This window comes from Ochotona curzoniae, unplaced genomic scaffold, assembly GCF_017591425.1.
Source record: "Ochotona curzoniae isolate NIBS_2020 unplaced genomic scaffold, NIBS_Ocur_1.0 scaffold_2453, whole genome shotgun sequence".
Lineage (NCBI taxonomy): Eukaryota > Metazoa > Chordata > Mammalia > Lagomorpha > Ochotonidae > Ochotona > Ochotona curzoniae.
Window position 1 is genome coordinate 22,451,586 of NW_024467094.1, and position 21,015 is coordinate 22,472,600.

General features: G+C 45.0%; 1 protein-coding gene across 2 annotated transcripts; it reads left to right on the plus strand.

Moving 5' to 3' along the window:
* Positions 1–1,189: 1,189 nt before the first annotated feature.
* On the plus strand, positions 1,190–18,484 carry VEZF1 (vascular endothelial zinc finger 1). 2 transcript variants are annotated; one of them, XM_041001432.1, is made up of 6 exons: positions 1,190–1,365; positions 5,850–6,544; positions 7,310–7,373; positions 8,472–8,655; positions 10,363–10,503; positions 15,171–18,484. In XM_041001432.1, exons 1-6 carry the CDS (start codon positions 1,333–1,335, stop codon positions 15,596–15,598), a joined length of 1,545 nt encoding a protein of 514 aa, XP_040857366.1. In that variant the 5' UTR covers positions 1,190–1,332; the 3' UTR covers positions 15,599–18,484. The 2 variants fall into 2 exon arrangements, with proteins under 2 accessions (XP_040857366.1, XP_040857365.1); XM_041001431.1 differs by having other exon boundaries at positions 1,214–1,365; positions 8,454–8,655.
* Positions 18,485–21,015: the final 2,531 nt, after the last annotated feature.

Consider the following 21,015-nt stretch of genomic DNA (forward strand, 5'->3'; position numbering starts at 1 on the left):
GATGCGGAAAGTCTTGAAATGTGGCCATCTGAGGAATCTCTTTTAACTGAACTTCATAAAAATATAACTGATGTAGCCTGCCCCCTCATTTCCCCACCACAGATTTCTTGGACTGGAGACACTTGTTTAATAATAGCTTGTCTCTGATATTCCCAGTAACAACTACTGTGAGGAAAGGATAGAAAACGTTCAGGACATCAGCACACAGGCCCTTCTACAAAGTTCCAGTAGCAGTGACGCCTACACAGACGACTTGGAACTGCAAACAGAGGCTGGGGTCACCTCAGTGACATCTCCTGACGCTGTCCAACCAGAAGTTGGATTTTTTATTGGCGGGAGGGGGGACTGAAGAAAGCAGCAGACTGTACTGAAGGACTAAAATAATTTCGTGTCTATATTTTCTCACTTGTTTTTATTTTTGTTGGCGGGAGAGGAGGGGCTTTCGGGTAGAATTTCACATCATATCTGGAGTGAAGGGGAGGGTGGGGAAGCTCAGCCCGTCACCCAAGAATAACCCAGTAAATGACATGTCTGTGCGTGGGAAGTGTTTCCCTCCACCCTGGGAGGATCTGAGGCTGCACCCCAGTGGGATTCCCTGCTGGTGATGGAAGGCTACTCGGAGGGAGGTGGCCTCGCTCAGCGGAAGTGCAGAAAGAAGGCTTGGCCGCCCAGAAATGAAAACCTAAGGGGAGAGACACCGCAAGTCCGTGGGGCTTCCCCCAGTTTCGAGGTGGGGGCTGTGCTGTGCATGCTGGAGTGAAGGACCGGGTGAGCGCCACGGCCTGTGTCCTCCGCTGAGGGGCTGCCAGGGCCTCGACGCTCCTGGGCACGGTGTCTGAGTCACTCGAGACAGCTCAGCCGTGCCCAGCGGGCCAGCGCCAGACCCTGGCGTCCTCCATCTTCTCTCCTGAGCTCCCCCTGCTCCAGCTGCCTGAGCCACGGACCGCAGCACCACACACCCCCGCGGGGGGGGACGCCGCGCCCCATCCCCGCCCCCGGCCCCACCCCGGCCCCCCCGCGGGGACCCTGACCCCACCGCCGCCGGGCACCGGCTGAGCTCCGAGGCGGCGAGCCGGCGGCGGGGACGCGCACCGGGGGTCGGAGCGAGAGGGGGCCGCGGCGGCCGGGCCGGGGCTCCCCCCCCGCCCGCGCTCGCCGCCGCGGTGGTGCGTCCCGGAGGTTACCGGAAGTGGCCGCGCTCAGCGCTGCCATGTTGAGGAGCCGCCGCTGCCGCTGCCGCCGCCGCCGCCGCCGCTTTGTTGTCGCCTCCTCCGGCTGAGGAGGCTCCCCGAGCGGGGGGAGTGGGGAGGAGGGGGGTCGGCCGCAGCAGCCATGGAGGCCAACTGGACCGCGTTCCTGTTCCAGGTACTGGGGCCCCCCCCGGGGGGGCACGGGGGGGACAGGGGGGCCGGGCCCCGGGCTGGCGGGCGGGCGGGCGCTCCTCCCCTCCCTCCCGGCTCCGCTCTCCGGCCCGGCCTTAATCCCCCTTTGTTTTTCCGCCCGCTCGCCCCAGCGGAGCCGGGCTGCTTAGGTGATAGCAGGCGGCCTCACGGGGTGCGGGGGGAAAAGAGCAGGCCTCGGGGTGAGCCCCGGGGGGCCCCTCAGCACACACAGACACACGCATACACACCCTTCCCTCCCGCCCCGAAGGGGAAGGGAGGAGGCCGGTGGCTGTCAGCAGCCCGCAGCCCGGAGAAAGGAGGGCGCCGAGCTGCTGGATAGCGCGGCCGCTCGGCCACTGCGCGCCGGGCCCGGGCGCGCGCGGGGGAGAGGGGTCCCCCACGGCGTGCACTTAGTCCGTCTCCCGCCCGCTCGCTCTTGCTTTCACCCCCGTCCGTCCCCTCTCTTTTTTTGTGTGTGTGCGTGTGTATGTGTTGACTTTCTAACCCCCTGGCGCATCCCCGCGAATAGCGGGACTCCCCGGGCTGCCCGCCACTCCCCCTGCCCGCCGCTTCCCTCGTGTCCATCCTCTGGGGGGGCGTTGAGAACGTGTATCCCCTCCCCAAACTTTTTCTCCCCAGAGGCCCCAGCGCTTTTCTCCCAAGTCCCGGCCAAGCCTTGGCAGCTGACACTGGCTCCCGCTGTCCAGCGCTCGCGCCTGCCGGTCAGCCTGGGGACTCCCTCGGCCCCGCGCAGGCCTGAACTCCCCCGGCTGCGGACGCTCCCTCGGCCAGCCAGCGGGGAGAGCGCAAACAAAGTCCGCTTACAAAGCCCCCAGATGAGTCACTCGTTGGGGTGTTGCCGTGCGCCTTTTGCAAGAAACTTAAAAGCGACTGCAGCCGATAACGCTAGCAGCGATCCTCTCGCCGGCTCGCTTTAGGTGGGGGAAACCTCTCTTTGGAAGACCACGGTGGGAACACGCTTTTTCTGCTTCGTTTGTGTTTGCAAACGAAGCATTTAGTGAGCAGCAACGATGAGGTCACAGGGAAACTTAGGAACCCGAGGTTAGGGAGCTGGGCGCTTTTAAGCGCATTCTTCCCGCCTCGGGGTAATTTCCCCTCTTTGAATACTTGGTGAATTCGCAAATGCAGAGCTGGGCGCTTGAGGCCTTTCCGAACTATCCAGGAACTGATGCAGAATTTTCAGAAAATTATCTTCCCAGGCACCGGACCCATCCCAGTGGAGTTATATAGGGAGGTGTGTGTTTTGAACGTTCCTATTGTATAGCCTGCTTTGTTGTTTCAAGACATATGTTCTTTGGTGTGTGGACAATTTGGTTTTAAGTAATGGAAACAGTCAGGCTTCTTAAAATTGAAAATACTCAAAATTACAGGGCTCGTAAACTTTTCCCTTCTGTCATTCTGTTGGAGTATTATTTCATCATGCTTTGATGAGCATGATAACAATGCGATAACTTCAGCATGCATTGGGAAAGAAGCGATAGCACAGTTAACTGCCATCCAGGTTAGTGTAAAGGTGGCAAATGCCTTTTCTAGAGGGGGGAAAAACTTTCAGATGATCATTTTAAAATACAGGATTGGTTAAGGAAAAAAAAAAACTTAAGCCTGTCGTCTGTAAACTTAATAGACACTGAAGAAAGCTAGAGTGTCTGTAAGGGAAAGCCTGGTAACTCGTCTTGGGAAAGCATTTGGGATTCTTGTTAATTACTGCTAATGACTCTTTCCTTGGATACAGCAAGTGCCAAAAATTTATTGATCCAGTTTTTAATTTGGTTTTATATTATTTAAAAATTTTCAGCTATTAAAATTTTTTTCACATGGTGGAAAAGTGTTAAAGATAATATTTGACCATGGGCTTTTGCAATGAGTGCACTGAAAATTGTTGGAAAACTTGTAATTCAGCCAAGAAGAGATGAATGGGTAAAGAGAATATTTTGGTCTTTCTGTGGAAAGGTATGGATAGGATTGGTTCTGGTTTTAATTTTCACTGGGAAAATGGAGAGGTAAACATTTGTGTTTGTTTCCTAGAGCATCCTGTTGAACTTACATGTTAAAGCAGTTTTATGATGCTGCCTGCTTTCCAGATAACCTGGTGGAAAGTGAAAGCCATAGCTGTTAAAATATTTGATGGATGATTCTCCTAACAGGACATTCAAGAGATGACTCACCAATGCTAATTTGTTTCAGTACAAAATCTTTTACCCTCTGGCGCTGGAGATTTCATGGTGCCACATCCTACCACCCAGGGTGATGAAATAACATTTCTGGCTTTTTGGTTTTTGTTTTTGTCAGCCCCAGAAAAAAGAAAGTGGAGGCAAGGTTAATTGCCTTGCAAGTTGAAAGAGATGGGAGATAAAATTAAAACCTTGATTTGATGACACTAGTGAAATAAAAGTCTATTCAGAAGTTATATTTTAAAAATAAATCACTTAACTAAAGGGAGGTTGTGGTTGTTATTTTACTGTCTCTCCCCCAGAGAATAAGTTGAGAAAACCCAGTTCCCCTCTTAGAAGGGCTCCTAGGACTCCTCGGAGAGTGCTTTCAGTAGTGGTCCTCCAGCGCCTCACCCCCGTGCGAGAGGGCGCTTCAGCAAGGCTGTGCACATGCTTATGTTGCCACAGACATCAGAATGGGTAAAAGAGCAGTAAGTGCTTTTAGTACTTCATTGCACTAATGGTTGTTTGGAATTGGAAAATGCTTCAAAACGTTGTAAGTTTGAACTTTGTCCAGAAGATTTGCATTCCCCATTATCTGATCTGTTAGCCTTTGAAATTGTATATCTTGAGATACCTTCAATTATTAACCATTTGTATGGTGTATGGAAACTTGGGTATCCTACTGCCAGCTTAGGCGAGGGGCGAGATTAGAGTCCAAATCCTGTAAAGCTTCTGCTGTAGTCACTTGGGTGGATAGAGGCCAGCAGTTATAGGGGCTCCACAAGTTAGATTAAAACTGGACTATAATTCAATGGGAGTTTTAACTCCAGAAAAGGTAGTCATCGCACCATTTTTGAAGAGTGCTTCCAGAATCTAAACAGTGATTACATACAAATTATTAAATTGAATAGAGCTGGTTACTCTAGCACACCTGCCAGTCACTTGGTAGATAATAGTTCTAGACTTAGCTTTTGTGCTGGCAGCAAGTAAAGTTGAAGCAATATGTGGTGTATGTCCTTATCCATCAGGAGAGAGCTATGTGTGTGTCCTTTTTTTCCTTAATCAGTCAGCTGTAGCACTTGTGATTATAGTGGGAGAAGGATAAACAGCTGTCTGAAGTATTTAAGATGACGAGCTAGACCCTTTGTAGGATGTTATACGCTTAAAATGCTTGAAACTCTTACTTCTGACTGCATACATCCCTTTCAGATTCTAAAGTCAAGCACAGGGCTTAGGCTCACTGTCAAGTTTCAACTATGCTGGTAAAGAGCAACATATTAGAAAGAACAATTTCAGGAATTTCCCCCCACCATGTCTTAAAAGTTGATCAGTTTGAAGGTGTGAAGAATTTTAAAAGAATCAAAATCAAGAGGTGACTTACTCATAAATGCCAAGAAGCTGATGGCAATTTTGATTTCAGTGCAGCTGATGACAGTGTCCAGCCCCTAGTTTTGGAGTGGAGAAGTGCATTGTAACAGCAAAGGTCTTACACTTTATTGAAACCTACAAGTGCTGGAAGAAGATGAACATGAATAGAACATAAGTGCTTATCATTTGTTTGTTTTCCTCTTGTAAGCTTGTCTGAAAGTTTAGGGCTTAAACGGCTGGTGCTGCTCCAGGATGCAGACTTTAATGGAAGGGAATGACTTGAGACGCAGTACACAGGTGTTTTGCTGTGGACTACCTTCACAGATGCCTTCCGGGTTGAGCAGGGTTTGTTTCAAACCAGTCTTTTAGTAGTTCCATGAAAATTTCAGAAGTAAACTTTAGCTCTTTTCTTCACTTAGCAACAGACCCCTGGCTCAGTCACTAAGACTTTTCTAATGAGAAAGGGGAGGCGTGGTGCTTCTCTCCTCCCTAGTAATAGATAAGGGAATGCTTATGTCACTTTGTGTGTATGTTGCTGCAGTAAGGTACTTTTGAATACTGAAGTCTGTGTTATAAGTTTTTTTGACAAGTTATTTAAACTTGGTTTCAGTACTGACAGACTAAAGCAAACTGATGTCATCAGCTGGTATGTCCCTTATGAGCCAGGGTACTGTGGAGCTTAGTGACCTCTTTGAAAGCAAGATAACTGCCAGCAGCTCAATCCGAAGTGTTCTCTCTGCACAGTGATTTTCAGTGCTTGGTGTGCGTTGGGAGCTGTTAAGAAAGCAAGGTAGCTGCTGGATCTTTGCTGCAGAGAATAGCTTGCAGGCTCTTTGCTTCTTCTAGTCTCTGTTGCCTGGAATGTGTTGCATTTTGAAGGACCTAGTGAAGGCTGGGTTTCTGAAGTGTCCGTCTTTGGTTTTAGGCCCATGAAGCCTCCCATCACCAACAGCAGGCGGCACAGAACAGCCTGCTGCCTCTCCTGAGCTCGGCTGTGGAGCCCCCTGACCAGAAACCATTGCTTCCCATACCAATAACTCAGAAACCTCAGGCTGCACCAGAGACATTAAAAGATGCCATTGGGATTAAAAAAGAAAAACCCAAAACTTCATTTGTGTGCACTTACTGCAGTAAAGCTTTCAGGGACAGCTATCACCTGAGGCGCCATGAGTCCTGCCACACAGGGATCAAGTTGGTGTCCCGGCCAAAGAAAACCCCCACCACGGTGGTTCCCCTGATCTCCACCATCGCTGGGGACAGCACCCGAACTTCGTTGGTCTCAACCATTGCAGGCATCTTATCAACAGTCACTACATCATCCTCGGGCACCAACCCCAGTAGCAGTGCCAGCACCACAGCTATGCCTGTGACCCAGTCTGTCAAGAAACCTAGTAAGCCTGTCAAGAAGAACCATGCTTGTGAGATGTGTGGGAAGGCCTTCCGAGATGTGTACCACCTCAATCGGCACAAGCTCTCCCACTCAGACGAAAAGCCTTTCGAGTGTCCTACTTGCAATCAGCGCTTCAAGAGGAAGGACCGGATGACTTACCATGTGAGGTCTCACGAAGGAGGCATCACCAAACCCTATACTTGCAGTGTTTGTGGGAAAGGCTTCTCCAGGTACCGTGATTTACTTTGTTTTTTGTTAGTTAGTTTGTTTGTTTCTTTACGGTATCTGTGAACTTCAGTTTTGTCTCTGTGTGATCAAGAAGGTTCATGAGAGTGTGGGCAGGCCTGTGTTAGTAGAGGGGATCAGTGGTAAAGAAATAGTATGCCTCCTGGTCTAATTCCTGTTTGGTGTGATTGACAACTGGGGACGAAGTGACTAACCTGTTATTTCATTTAAGAAGGGCTTTGGTGGGCTCAGGCCTTTACTTGGTGCAACATATTAACACTGCAAAACCACCAGTTTCCAGTTAATTTGTGCTTGAGACATGAGGCTTCCTGTGCAAATCAAAGAAATGTATTTTCGGGAAGTTGAGATGACCATGGATATTCTTATTAAAACTTTTAGAATATTTTTCCATTTTTATGTAATCACTAACACTTTTACTGGTTTTCATTTTTTTAAACTGAAGAGTTAATGTAGTGGTAGCTGTTTCTGACAAGTATTAATCCTAAAACTTTGAGTGTATTTCCTAATTGTAAAAAATCAAGATCTAATATGATTTAATGTTGACTAGCAGAGGAAATTAAGAGGTAAATGAGGCTTTTGTTGATGCTAAGGGAGGTAAGGAGGCTTGCGCTGGGGGGAGGGGGAGTTGCTACTCTGCTGGCTGTCTTTGAAAATGCCCCCTCCTTAATCTGCCAAGCATGTTAGCATTCACCTGAGCAGCATTTATGCGTGTGTTCTGTTACATCTTCTCTTGAAACTCTCTTTCACAGGCCTGACCACTTAAGCTGTCACGTAAAACATGTCCATTCAACAGAAAGACCCTTCAAATGCCAAGTAAGAGTTAAAATGACTTATCCTTAGCATAGCACTTAATGCACATCATTCAGAAGAGCTAAGCCATCAAATCTCACTGTTTTTGAATAGCCATAAAAATCACCAACTTGAATAAATGTGCTCCATTTGAATTCTAGTTTTATAAAATATAAATGACAACTTCTGTTTCTGTAAGGCAAGATAATTTAAAAATATATGTCGTTTTTAATAAACTACATTTCCCTTTCCTTGGGGAACAGCACTTTTTATTATAAGAAGAAAAAAGTATATAAACTCATGTTAAATATCTGAAATGAATAAAAGAATAAAGGGCTTTAAATTATATTTTGGCTTGATGGATAAGGTTGTTTTAACTCTAATGGGAACAGCTGAAATTTTTTCCCAAATGTTATTACTTCGTACATTTTGTCTGCTGGTAATCAAATTGGATAATTTTCCTAGTTATTTAAATCTCTTCAGGTTAATGATTTGGTTTGATATAACTCGTGGTAATGAAACAGTTAGGAATTTGGTAAGTCAAAGGACTGTTTTCTGGATCAATAATTGTAATTTGTTGCTGAATGTCTTTTAGTGCTCCTTTCAGTTAAGTTTGTTAATGACTGATTTTATTAAGTAAATGATTTGAATGCTAAAAAAATATAGTGGAGGAAGGAAGCTAATATCATTGAATGAGTTTGTGCTGTATGTGCCAGGCCATTAGTCCAGCAATAATTTTGTGATAGGTATTGTCTGTTTTACCAATGAAGAAACAAATTTAGATAGGTTAGCTGACTTTCTTAGCATTAAACTGTTTAGTAAATTCTAAAGTGCAGTTAAAATCCAGATTAAATCTAGGCTTAACTGACTCTAAAGCTCACATGGTTTCAACTTTGTGTTGATGTATTTTCTTCCAAAATGGAAAGATATGAAATTTATTGAGTCTTTCACTGTAATTATGATTCTAAGTAACACAAAGCAGTTAAAATAGTTTTTAAATAGTTAAAAACTGTCACAGTCAACTTGCTGATGTGGGTAGGATATTGCATAGAATATAACATACTTTAAAATGAGGAGAACAGGATAGTCTATATTAAAAAAAAGTTTTCCTCCCTCATGCAGACATGCACTGCTGCCTTTGCCACCAAAGACAGACTGCGGACACACATGGTGCGCCACGAAGGCAAGGTGTCATGCAACATCTGTGGGAAGCTCCTGAGTGCGGCATATATCACCAGCCACTTAAAGACACATGGGCAAAGCCAAAGTATCAACTGTAATACATGCAAACAAGGCATCAGTAAAGGTAGGTGTTGCCTCAGATTGGTGGAATCTAGACACTTATGTTTCAGGGGTACTTTCACTCTCCAGACTATATTAACATTCACCTCCTATTTCCTACCGTTACCAGAATGTACAAATAGGTAGCAGCAGAGAGCATGTTGGTGGGAACTATGACTTTCACGCATGTTTACAGCGCTGATAAGCTCCCAGTAATCTTGCCTTCAATCCTGTGCTTGTCAACGAATGGTGCCCATATTAAAAGAGTAGGATTTCCCCACAGCTGCTCTTCAGCATACCTCTTCTTCCCATGTGGGATTTGAGTAAAAAGCTCTAGTGTGTCAGAATTGAAGCAGTGGAAACCACACTAACAAGCAACAGCTTATACTTGGCAATCTCATTGTTTTTATTTAAAGTTAGGAAGATTCTTGGGTGTCTCCAAACTGCTGATATTCAATAGTAGTCTGAAAAGGTTAATAAGTTCGATTTACTTTTTTTTTTTTTTAAGATTTACTTATTTTTGTCGGAAAGGCAAATCTACAGAGAGGCGAGACACAGAGAAAGAAAGACCTTCCATCTATTAGTTCACTCCTCAAATGGCCACAATGGCCAGAGTTGAACCGATAAGAAGCCAGGAGCCAGGAGCTCTTCTGGGACTCCCACACAAGTATAGGTTCCTAAGGCTTTGGACATCCTCCTCTGCTTTCCCATGGCCATGAACAAGGGAAATGATGCAACTGGGTTACAACCTGGTGCTCATATGGGATGCTGGCACTTGCAGATGGAGGGTGAGCCAACAAACCATCATGTTGGCCCCTTGTGGGTAAAATTTAATATTTGCATTTACCCAGGCTATTTCTTTTTTAAGATTGCCCTAACCAGTAGAAAAAAGTGTTTTCCTAATTCTGTATTCTATTATGCAGCAGAAACATGAAATCCTTAAAAAATGGGTGACCACAAAGAAATGGGGAAAAAAAAACCAATGTGCTTTAATCTTAAACATTTTTACTTCTTTGTGAGTACATTGTGTTTACTACCTACCATGTTGTGCTTTGTAACAGTTTATTTGGGGGTATGTCCTTGGGCTTAAGTAAGCAGATGATATTTTGATGAACACTGCTTAGTTCGTATTACTGTTATCTAACTTCATCTCTAAAGACACTTGCTTGTCAAGGTATCAAATAATTCTTTATTTTGTGTTGGCTGTCCCTAGTTTTCTAGACTTTTTAATCTGCTTGCTTGTTTTGATCAATACAGACACAAGCAGCCAGAACAATGCATTATAGTGAGAGCTATCGAGTTAAATGATAAGGGTATGGGCATTCTGGCACAGTGGATTAAGCTGCACCTGAGATGCCCACATCCCGTATCAAGGTGTTTGGGTTTGTGTGCCAGCTCTGTTTCCAAATTAGCTTCCAGCTGAGGCTCACTGTGGGGGGCAGCAGGCAATGATCAAGTGTGTGGGTCCCTGCCACTCATGTGGGAGACCCAGGTGGCAATTCCTGGCTCCTAGTTTCAGTCTGGCTCAGGCATGGCAGGTTGTAGGCTTTTGAAGAGTGAAGCTGGTTATCAAAGTGTGGTGTTTCATTCTCACTCTGCCTTTCAAAATAAATAAAATTAATTTAAAATTATAGAAGCAGGAAGAATCTTAGTTATCTTAAGTTTTTAATTTTTTTTAACGGCCACACTTTTTCAACATAAATGTAGTGTTTCTGGTGTGTCTTTGGAATAGCATGCATGAGTGAAGAGACCAGCAGCCAGAAGCAGCAGCAGCAACAGCAGCAGCAGCAACAGCAGCACGTGACAAGCTGGCCAGGGAAACAGGTGGAAACACTGAGACTGTGGGAAGAAGCTGTCAAAGCAAGGAAGAAAGGTAAGAGCAGGCTTCCAGGGTCCAAAGTATGGCTTCAGAAGTGTGTTCATGTCGTGTGCCAAAGATCAAAGTAGAGAAGCTGTAGCTTCTGGAATCCAGCTTTATGGAAGCATGTAAAGAACTCTATGCTGCAAAGTGTCTGGGAAAGTTTAGTTGTCAACAGAACTTCCAGATAAGTTTTTTTTTTTATAACTGGCTAATGTAAATTTTCAGTACTTCTTATCGTATTTTCTCTTTTGATTTACTTTTTGTTGCAAATTTGGAATCAAATGTTATTTGTTGCTGTTCTTAGAGCTTCATTTTTATGTTCAGTTTGATGTCCACCTTAAGTATTCCCCATTTACAGGTAGGTAAAATAGCCTTGTGTGTTCATAGTTCATTTTCTTGCAGCTGTGCGATTGTCTTCCTCAGTGTGGAGCGGCGTACTATTCCATGGTTCAGGCTATAGTGCTCATGTCTTCTTGCTCTCTGTCTTTTTTTAAAAAGACTTACTTATTTTTGTTGAAAGGTAAATTTACACAGAGTAAAGGAGAGACAGGGAACTGCCATCCTCTGGTTCATTCCCCAAGTGGCCGCAATGGCCAGAGCTGAGCCGATCCAGAGCTAAAAGCTGGGAGCTTCTTCAGGGTCTCCCACACGGGTGGCAGGGTCCCAAAGTTTGGGCCATCCTGCACTGCTTTCCCAGGCCACAAGCAGGGAGCTGGATGGGAAGTGGAACAGCTGGGACACGAACCAGTACCCATATGGGATCCTGGCGCATGCAAGGTGAGGATTAAACTGCTAGGCTGTCCGCAGGGGCCAGTGTATTTTCTCTTAGTCCTCATCTTAATCTTCAGTTTGTCATTGAGGACTGACATTAACTTAGCATGCCTGTGTTTTAGAGACCATACTTATAATTGGTACAGCAGTTAAGAATGACTTGCTTTTCTCTGTTTATATCATACAAAGAATTAGAGTGTCGGTTCAATTTATTTTTTTTAAAGATTTATTTATTTAAGATTTATTTTATGTTTATTGGAAAGGTGGATATACAGAGAGAAGAGACAGAGAGGAAGATCTTTCGTCTGATGATTCACTCCCCTAGTGGCCACAACGGCTGGAGCTGAGCCAATCCAAAGCCAGGAGCCTCTTCCGGGTCTCCCACGCGGGTGCAGGGCCCCAAAGCTTTGGGCTGTCCTCGACTGCTTTCCCCGGGCCACAGGCAGGGAGCTGGATGGGAAGCGGGGCTGCCAGGATTAGAACCGGCGCCCATATGGGATCCTGGGCATGCAAGGCGAGGACCTTAACCACTACGCCATCATGTCAGGCCCTCTATTTATTTTTCAACTTACTAGTTGTGGCTTTGATTTCTGGACTGTTGTGCAGCCTTTTCAGGTAAATCAGCTTGTCAATGTGTCACCAGCAATAGGACAGACTGCTCAATTCCTTCTTTCCTGCTCTACTTCTGCCACGTGTGGCTGTTTTTGGTTCTAAGACGTCCTCTACAGATGGGCTCCTCTATGTAGAATTCCTTTGCTGTGTGATTTCTTCTGCCTTTTGCTTTTGTATAAAGTTTTCTTTCTCAGATTTCCTTCCAAGCATCCTGTACTTGGATGGAAATATAAGCAACAACCTCCTTTTTCCTGTATCTGCTGGAATTGTAGGGCGAGAGTCCGGATCTGCTCTCCAGCCTGGCTTCCAAATGAAGATGTGTCATTAGTTTAATGAAATGTTTTGTGGTAGGAGAAGGGACCATGGTGTTGGCTAGAAGTGGGAACCAAAAAAAAATGTTGTGTTATCATAATTTTGTAGTGGGTTGAAGTATGCTTTGAAGGATATTTAGCTTGGGAAAAATGAAATTCTTCAAGCCACAGGAAAAGAATATCAGTAAGAGGAAAAATGGGATGGGAGTAGCACACAGGAGAATGAGAGCTGTGTCTTTTGGGGAGATCCAGAAGAGAATATCCATAGCAATACTACTGTTACTTTAGAAGTGAATTTGCTTTCTCTCTCCTACACTTTTCTATTTGGTATTGTATTTCAGTTTGCTTGCGCAATAAGACTTGATTGTTGAGCACATCTTCTGACCTCAAAGAAACAGAATGCTACTGTATTACCACTTGTAGCATGAATGTCTCTCTGCAAATGACCATGGGTGTTAGAAAACTTTGTTTTCATGTTAGTTAGTGTCACATTTTGGGGGAGTGGAGACAGATGATGTGAAAACCTAAACCAGAAACAACCATGTCCCTTTAAGTGTTAGACTTGCTGGGAAAGCAGTGAAGAATGGCCCAGGGCCTTAGGACCCTGCACCAGCTAGAAGGCCCAGAAGCTCCTGGCTTCCAGCTTCAAAACAGTCTAGCTCTGGCTATTGTGGCCACTTTAAAAAATATAAATTCCCAAGGTTCCATCTAAATTGCAATACCGAATTTCCTGGGAGTCTTTTTTTAATTTCCAAGATAAAAATGAGCCAGGTTGATCGAGACATGATCTGTTATATACCAGGTGCAAACCTTCATGTTTAGTTTCAAATGCATTTCTGTATTTTGACAGCCAAATCACAGGCAGCATACCTGCTCCATCTCTATTGCTGTTTTCTGGCACACTAGCAGACGGTGTTGAATTTTATTGAGGGAATGTCTGTTTGAAGGAGTTATTCTTTCTTTTTTCTTTTTACTTAATTCAAGGGGAGAGGGATTGGGGGAAGGGAAAGAAGACAGGAGAGGGAGAGAGAGGTGGATAGATGAACATAGAGAGCACTCCTACCCACTATTTCACTCTTCCAATGCCCAGAGTCTGGGACCTGCCCTGGTTAGTCTCTGCAGCAGGTGCCAGAGGACCCAGTCATTGGAGCTGGCACGACTTCCTCCCAGAGTCTGTGTTAGTGGGAACCTGGAATCAAGAGCTAGAGCTGAGTATTGAGCTTGAATATTTTCATGATATGATAAGGGATATAGGCCATCATATATATATGATATATATATGTATCATTCATATACATATTATATATATATATATAAAATAAAGAAGATGGCAGGAGGGAGGAAGGGATAGAAATAGATCTTCCATCTACTGTTTTGCTCCAGGCTAAGGCCAGGTCACAAAAGAGTTCTATCTGGATCTCTCACATGGATACAGGGGCCCAAACACGTTGGCCATCTTCTGTTGCTTTCCTAAGCTCATTGGCAGAAAGCCGAGTTGGGAGTGCCAGGACTTGAACTGGCTCCTATATAGGATTCCAGCATTGCAGATGGCAGTTAAACTCCCTAAACCCAAGAGCCCAATGCTCCATCCAGTTGGGTCTCTCAACGTGAGTATCAGGGGCCCAGGTACTTGAACAATCTGTTGTCTCTTGAGATACATTAACAAGAGGTTGGATGAGGGGCCAATGCATTAGCTCAATTGGCTGATCCTCTACCTGCAAGTGCCAGCATCCCGCCCGTGTGGGTGCCAGTTTCTGTCCTGGGTGCTCCATTTCCCATCCAGCTCCCTGCCTGTGACCTGAGAAAGCAGCAGAGGATAACCCAATGCGTTGGGACCCGGCACTTGTTTGGGAGACTCAGAAGAAGCTCCTGGCTCCTGGTTTGGGATCACCTCAACTCCAGCCATTGCAGCCATTTGGAGAGTGAACCAGTGGATGGAAGATCTTTCTTTCTGTGTCTACTTTCTGGAATCTGCCTTTCAAATAAAATAATAATAAAAAGAGTATTTAGCTAGAACTGTTATCCTGAGCCCAGTGCAACAGCCTAGTAGCTAAAGTCCTTACCTTGTATGTACAGGGATCCCATGTGGGTGCCAGGTTGTATCCCAGTTGCTCCACTTCCTTCCAGCTCCCTGCTTGTGGCTTGCAAAAGCAGTCGAGAATGGCCCAAAGCTTTGGGACCCAGTGCCTGTGTGGGGGACCCAGACAACACTCCTGGCTCCAGATCAGCTCAGTTGTGGCCGTTGCAGCCACTTGGGTGTGAACCAGCAGATGGATGATCTTCCTCTCTGTCTCTCTTTCACTCTGTAAATCTGACTTTCCCATAAAAAAAAAAAAAAATCTTAAAAAACCCAAAACAACTGTTATCCTGAGACTAAAATAAACCGATACTAAAAGAGCTTGTTTGTCATCTTCTAATTATATATTTTTAAAACCTTAACAGAATGTGGCTTTGCCTCTAAGGTTTGAGTATACACAACTCCTCTCTGTTAGTTACCGTGTGCCTGTGAGAGGTCTTCTCTGATGCTCTGTCACTGTGCAGCCACTGCCCAGCTCTGTGTCAACAAGCTCTTTTGACCTGGCCTGCTGGTAGTTAACTCTTCCTAGGAAAGTCTAGAACTCCGAGGAACTGCGTGAAGTGGGTAACGAGAACACTTAGCCCTTCCTGGTATCTCTGTCCTGCAGAGTGCCTTGCACAACTAACTGATCCTCCCAACATCACTGTGAGGTAGGTAAGTAAATCTGAACTTGAAACCAAAAAATAAGGTTCAACAAGTTACCTTGCAGGAGACACAGCCTCAGAAAGGAGATTCATCCACTGGGCTCCTAGGTGCCCAGCTTGACCTGAGACCACTACTCTGCTGACTGCTTAAATTGACTAAATGTTTATCATCTCTTCATTAAAAGACAGTGATTCAGAAACTGTTTGTGAATTTTGTTCACTGTTTTTTTCAAGTCTAAAGGTCCTCTTGTGTTCTTATTTTAGAAGCTGCTAACCTGTGCCAAACCTCCACGGCCGCAACGACACCTGTGACTCTCACTACTCCATTCAATATAACATCCTCTGTGTCATCTGGGACTATGTCAAACCCAGTCACAGTAGCAGCTGCAATGAGCATGAGAAGTCCAGTAAATGTTTCAAGTGCAGTTAACATAACCAGCCCAATGAACATAGGGCATCCTGTAACTATAACCAGCCCATTATCCATGACCTCTCCTTTAACACTCACTACCCCTGTCAACCTCCCTACCCCTGTCACTGCCCCAGTGAACATAGCACATCCTGTCACAATCACATCTCCAATGAACCTGCCCACACCTATGACGTTAGCTGCCCCTCTCAATATAGCAATGAGGCCCGTAGAGAGCATGCCTTTCTTACCCCAAGCTTTGCCTACATCACCGCCTTGGTAAACAGTATTATAAAGTCAAAACATGGGTTAAAGTGAATATTTACCAGCAGCCTACTCTTAGTTGATTAAAGCAAAAAGTAAACCATGAAATTGAAAGGTTTTATTGCATTAGTTGTTAAGAGTGTAGTAGCACATTTCTCCAATTTGGCTGGAATTGTTCAAAGTAGGATGCATATGTAACTTACCACTGGACCACTTTAGTTTCATCAGAAATTCCTTTTAGCAGTCAGCAGTGTTTAAACAGGATAGTAGTTGGCAAGATGAAATCCAAAATTAAAACCAGTCATAAAAAGGCAAAGCCCATTTCAAAATAAAACAGTATCACTGTTTCTAATTCCAAGAAATCCTTTTATTCTCAACACTAGCAGAACTCCTCTCCCTCTGCAAAGCAAATGGCTGATTTTAACCTGAAATTCTAAACCCACAGTTTGAGAGCTAGTGTAGAACTGTCTTTGTCTATTGTTTTTATGAGTAAATACATACATTGTCATAATAAAATGCATTTCAGAGAATATGCATTTTACCTTTGGGAATATGTTAATTTCAGGCAGCATTCCCTATGGGAAAGGTGATACCAGCTCTGATATGCAAAGCATATGATAATTTATCATTCTAATTTCAACATATAATAGGGATTGTGACCTGATATTTGGAGATGTAAATATTGCTCAGCATATTAATCCTGATGGAATATAGCATTGTAGTTGACTTTTTCAAAAAAATTTTTAAAAAACAAAAAATAAAGTATACAGATTGTGTTTTAGTAAGAGAAGGCCGCAGTTGACAAAGGAGAAGTCAAGTTTGCGGACAGGCAGGCTCCTAAAAAATGGAGGCCAGTGAGATTCCTTCGAGGAGCCAAGGAATACTTTGGAACAGTTCAGATATATTGCTTTAATTTGGAAGATGCTGGAGGCGCTAGGAAGTGACATGCCCCTCTCTCTCCCAATCAGAGCCTGTTGATGTTACAACAGGGACAGAAGTGTTAGTTGCTCACTAGAGTTTATGTCTTATATAAAATTGTATACAGTTTTTATTCTAACCACTAACTAGGTAGTATGCCCCTTCAGAACAAGCAGAGTGTATCTTTTTTTAAAAAAGAAATTTTTCCTTCCGTTTATTAATCATGAATTGTGCAGATTGGTTCAACTTTGTAAATATAGACATCACTTTTTTTTTTCTTTGAGAAAACACTTATATCAGCTTTGTGGTGTTTTTGGGGAGACAGCTGTCTGCACTCCCTGCAGAAACCCAGCAATGACTGTGCATGTTGAGACATGTGCTTTTTATTTCTTAGCAGGATGGTTTATCTCTGTACATAAAGTAGAAACCAAAAGCTAGGGAGACAGATACTCTACATCATCATGCCACACTTTAATGTTTTTTAAAGCATTGTGCTTGACAGAAAAAGTTAACTAAAACCAAGATGTTACGATTATTTTTTAAGTTGCAATATGTTTTTGGTTTTTATTCATCTTTTAATCTTGCAGTTAAGAGAAATGGAAATTAGTTGTGTTAATCTTGCAAAATGTTTGCAGGACTATCAAACTGGATTGACTTCCGTTTATACCCCACTGTGTCAGTTCAGGCAGCAAAATACCTTGCATCTGAGGCAGGCTTCCTACATCAGGGACAGGTATCTGTGTGTCATTATACAAAACCGTTCTAGGGGGTTGAACTACATAGTAAGAAATAAATAAATAGTAGTGTAAAATAATTTTATAAATGATCTTTTGTACTTTAGGACATTAAATTGTACAACTTTTGTATATATAAAAGCTTAGAAACTTTCTGTTTAGCAGGAAGGCAACACATTCCTACACTTTTAATGTATATGTTTGTTATAATGTCCATGTAAACATGCCCTATGTTTGTGCCTTTTAATTAGTTTGTCTCAATAAACAAAATGTAGAGAAAAATATGTAGCTATGACTTTGTTACAACTGTCCTTATCCACAGTACAAAATGGTTTGTTTTTAATATGTAGAGCATTATGTGTGGACTACTGGAAGGACTCCTGTGGGGAAGGCCCGGGAACGAGCAGCTGAGGCCTGGAGTGGAGGGCAGTGGCCACAGTTCAGGAAGTCCACACTCGCCAGCATGCAGACCCTGCAATAGGCTCTGCCTCTGCCTGCTGGGACCTGCCTCTGCTGGCCTGGCAGTCACCATCCTCTGTGAGGCAAACAGCCCGGGCTTCCTCCACAGTGGTCCAAGGAACAGCCTGCAGGAAGGGCAGGTATGGGCCTCAGAACCTTGAAAGTATTAGTTAAAAAAAAAAGATATATACTAGAAATGATTGTTTTATCAATTCATTGTATAATAAACAGGAGTGAGACTTCATTGTATGACTTCAGTTAAAATGCTATTTTGTATGCATTCTTTATTAAGAAGCTTGTCTGCAATAATAAAGCCACGTGTGTCTTCTTTTGGGAGGGAGAGAGTTGATGGCAGGATGGAGGTGAGGGAGGGCCACTGAAAGAGGGCAAATGGGCTGTGTGGTGCAATTCTCTGTCTTGGAACTGGAATTGAGTTTGATGCTAATGAACTGATTGAGCCAGGTGTTGAAGGCACTACAGCCACCATGGACGGGAAGGCAGAGTACGTTGTCCCCTCCTGGTTGGAACCTGGGAGAGCTTCCCCTTTTCAGACTGGCAGCTGAACAGTGTATTAGATAATCCTCAAGCTGACATCCAGCCTGCTGTGCTGTAGGGCGTGCTGCTTGGCCTGAATTTGCGTTGTGTTGTGTATCCATTTCCCTCCTGAGGTGTGCTCCTAAATGAAGGTTTCTTTGTAAGCAGATGATGATTTTACTGTCAATACCAGCACTGTATTACTAACATGCAAAATACTGCAGATTTATTTTGACAAATTAAAGTTAACCGGTCACAAACGTTATGATGGATTGCTTACTACCTCAGAAGCTTCATCAATTCACCATGGTGACGGGTGTTTTACGAAGCACTGCTTCTCCAGATGCACACATCAGAATTGGGCTGGCTGGGACAAGAGGGTGGGATGGATGTCGGAGTGGTCAGCATTTCAGTGCCATGGGATAGGCTGGGTGGACAGGCACTGGACTGACTAAAGAGGGGATGCAATCATGCAAGCACCTTGGGGAAGGCTTAGGAAGCCAGATATGAGACAGTGGTCATAACTTGGGTTCTTTTACCAAACAAAAAATGTGTATAGAACATTCCTCATGCTAAGACCTGGTTTCTTTATTAGGGAAAGGCTATATTGTATTCAGCTATATCTGTGAGGAGTCCCTAAGGATCAGCAACATGCCAGTCACTGTCGGGCACAAAGGGACATGCAAGGGTGATGGAAACACCATTGCCACCTCCAAGGAATAAACAGGTGAGGGTGACTTCAGACAGTAAGTTGGTGCTGACATCGTTCAGTGAGTTTGGGATGCTTACACCTGTTTAGAGGATTGAGGCTTTCCAAACTTCCTGTGATAATAGCTTTCACCTTTTTATTGACTCACTGAATGCAACTGGAATAAGTATTTTCTGGTGCTGTTTTTCTCTTGGGAACGAGAACAGTGTGGTTTCACTGAGTTGCCAGTGAATCTCTACTCGCAGCTGTCCAGGTGTCTTGGCTCTTCTCAACAGCCTGGAAGTTCGATCCTCTCTGGAGAACCCTGGGTTTGGGTGAAGAGGGAATAATAGAAATTTTCACTTTAGTGTCCTCAAGAGTCATTGGACAAAAAGTCTCCTCTGTGGAATAGTAACCACTTGCCCACCTCCCCCTACCCGCCCTTGTAAACTCCTGTACCCCTCCCACTTCCATGCCGTTTGTTCCTTTGGGACCTAAATCCCCCACAGCTGGCCTGATCCTTGCCACTGACTGGATTATCTCCTGATCTAGCAGGGCAGGCAGGCCTGTGTGCTGATGCTCACAAGGCTTTGGCTGTAGTCCGGACTCTGGCTTCTCCTGGCCATCCAGCTTTGGGCTGAAAGCCTATGCAGGTCCCAAGAAAGACTGCAAAAAGTGTCTCATCATGGTCATGGTAAGGGATTGAATTTCCATACTTCACATTCTGTATCTTCACTAACTTGGCATCATAACCCCAGGAATTATCTTTGTAGCTTGACCTACCACCTTCCCCCAACCCCCAAACTATGAACATTCTGCTTCTCTCTGTCTCTCTCATTTATTTTCATTGAAAAGGCAGATCAGATTTATGGAGAGGAGAGACAGAAAGATCTTTCTACTGGTTCACTCCCCAACTGGCTGCAACAGCCAGACCTGAGCCAATCTGAAGCCAGGAGCTTCTTCTGAGTCTCCCACATGGGTGCAGGGTCCCAAGACTTTGGGGCCATTCTCGACTGCTTTCCCAGGCTACAAGCAGGGAGTTGGATGGGGAGTGTAGCAGCCAGGACACAAACTGGTGCTCATACTGGATCGTGGCTCTTACAAGGTGAGGATTTAACCATTGAGTCATCATGCTGGGACCCAAAATATGAACTTAAAATTACTACTGTGGTTGGGGTAAATTCCTTCTAGTGTACATACGTAGTTGTTAATCATGCAGGAAGAATTCTTGAGCATTTGTTTATGCTTATTCTTTACAGAATTTACCAAAAGTGAAGTCCACCTGCAAGTTGGCTGTGCCAGCCCAAGCTAAAGACGAACACTTGAGGTAAACATTGTGTGCTGCCGGTGGGCTTTCAGTGTGACAGCTGCAGAGGAAGGCGAAGGGGCAGGGAGGAATGAAAGGGACCAGCCCTTCCCAACAAGTGACCCAGCGGCTCTGGCAGCCAGTGTGCGGGTCCAAGGTGAGGGTGTATGCGCCAGTCCTGCAGAGACTGGCAGAAAGCAAGGTGTTTACCCATCCCCAAAGCCCTTTCAGCCATGGTTCCTCAGAGTCAACCAGATTCGGAAGTCAGACGTACAGTCGGGGTACCCAGATTTCTTGCTTCTCAACCAAGGAGAGGGCCTGCTGTGGCGGCTGCTGTGGGGAAAGAGCCAGGTGGAAACCAGTGCTGCTGAAGTGCATGTGAGGGAGGGGGAGAGGGCGTGGGAGGGTTAATGAGGAAGCTGAGGAAGAGCAGCGAGTGCTATTTTGGAGAAATTGTTGTGTTGTGGTATCATGAGCCCCATCACGACCCCCTTGCACTCTGCACCTGCCTGGGCTGTGTGTGATGACTAGAGCTCTCAGGCCAGCTGTGATCATGTCAGCTTCCATCAAGATGGGGGAGAAGGAGCCCAGCACAGTGGCCTAGTGGCCAAAGTCCTTGCCTTGAACACACCAGGATTCCATATGGGTGCCAGGTCTAATCCTGGCAGCTCCAACTCCCATCCAGCTCCCAGATTGTGGCCTGGGAAAGCAGTCCAAGATGGCCCAAAGCCTTGGGATCCTGTACCCACGTGGGAGACCTGAAAGAAGCTCCTGGCTCCTGGCTTCGGATCAGCATG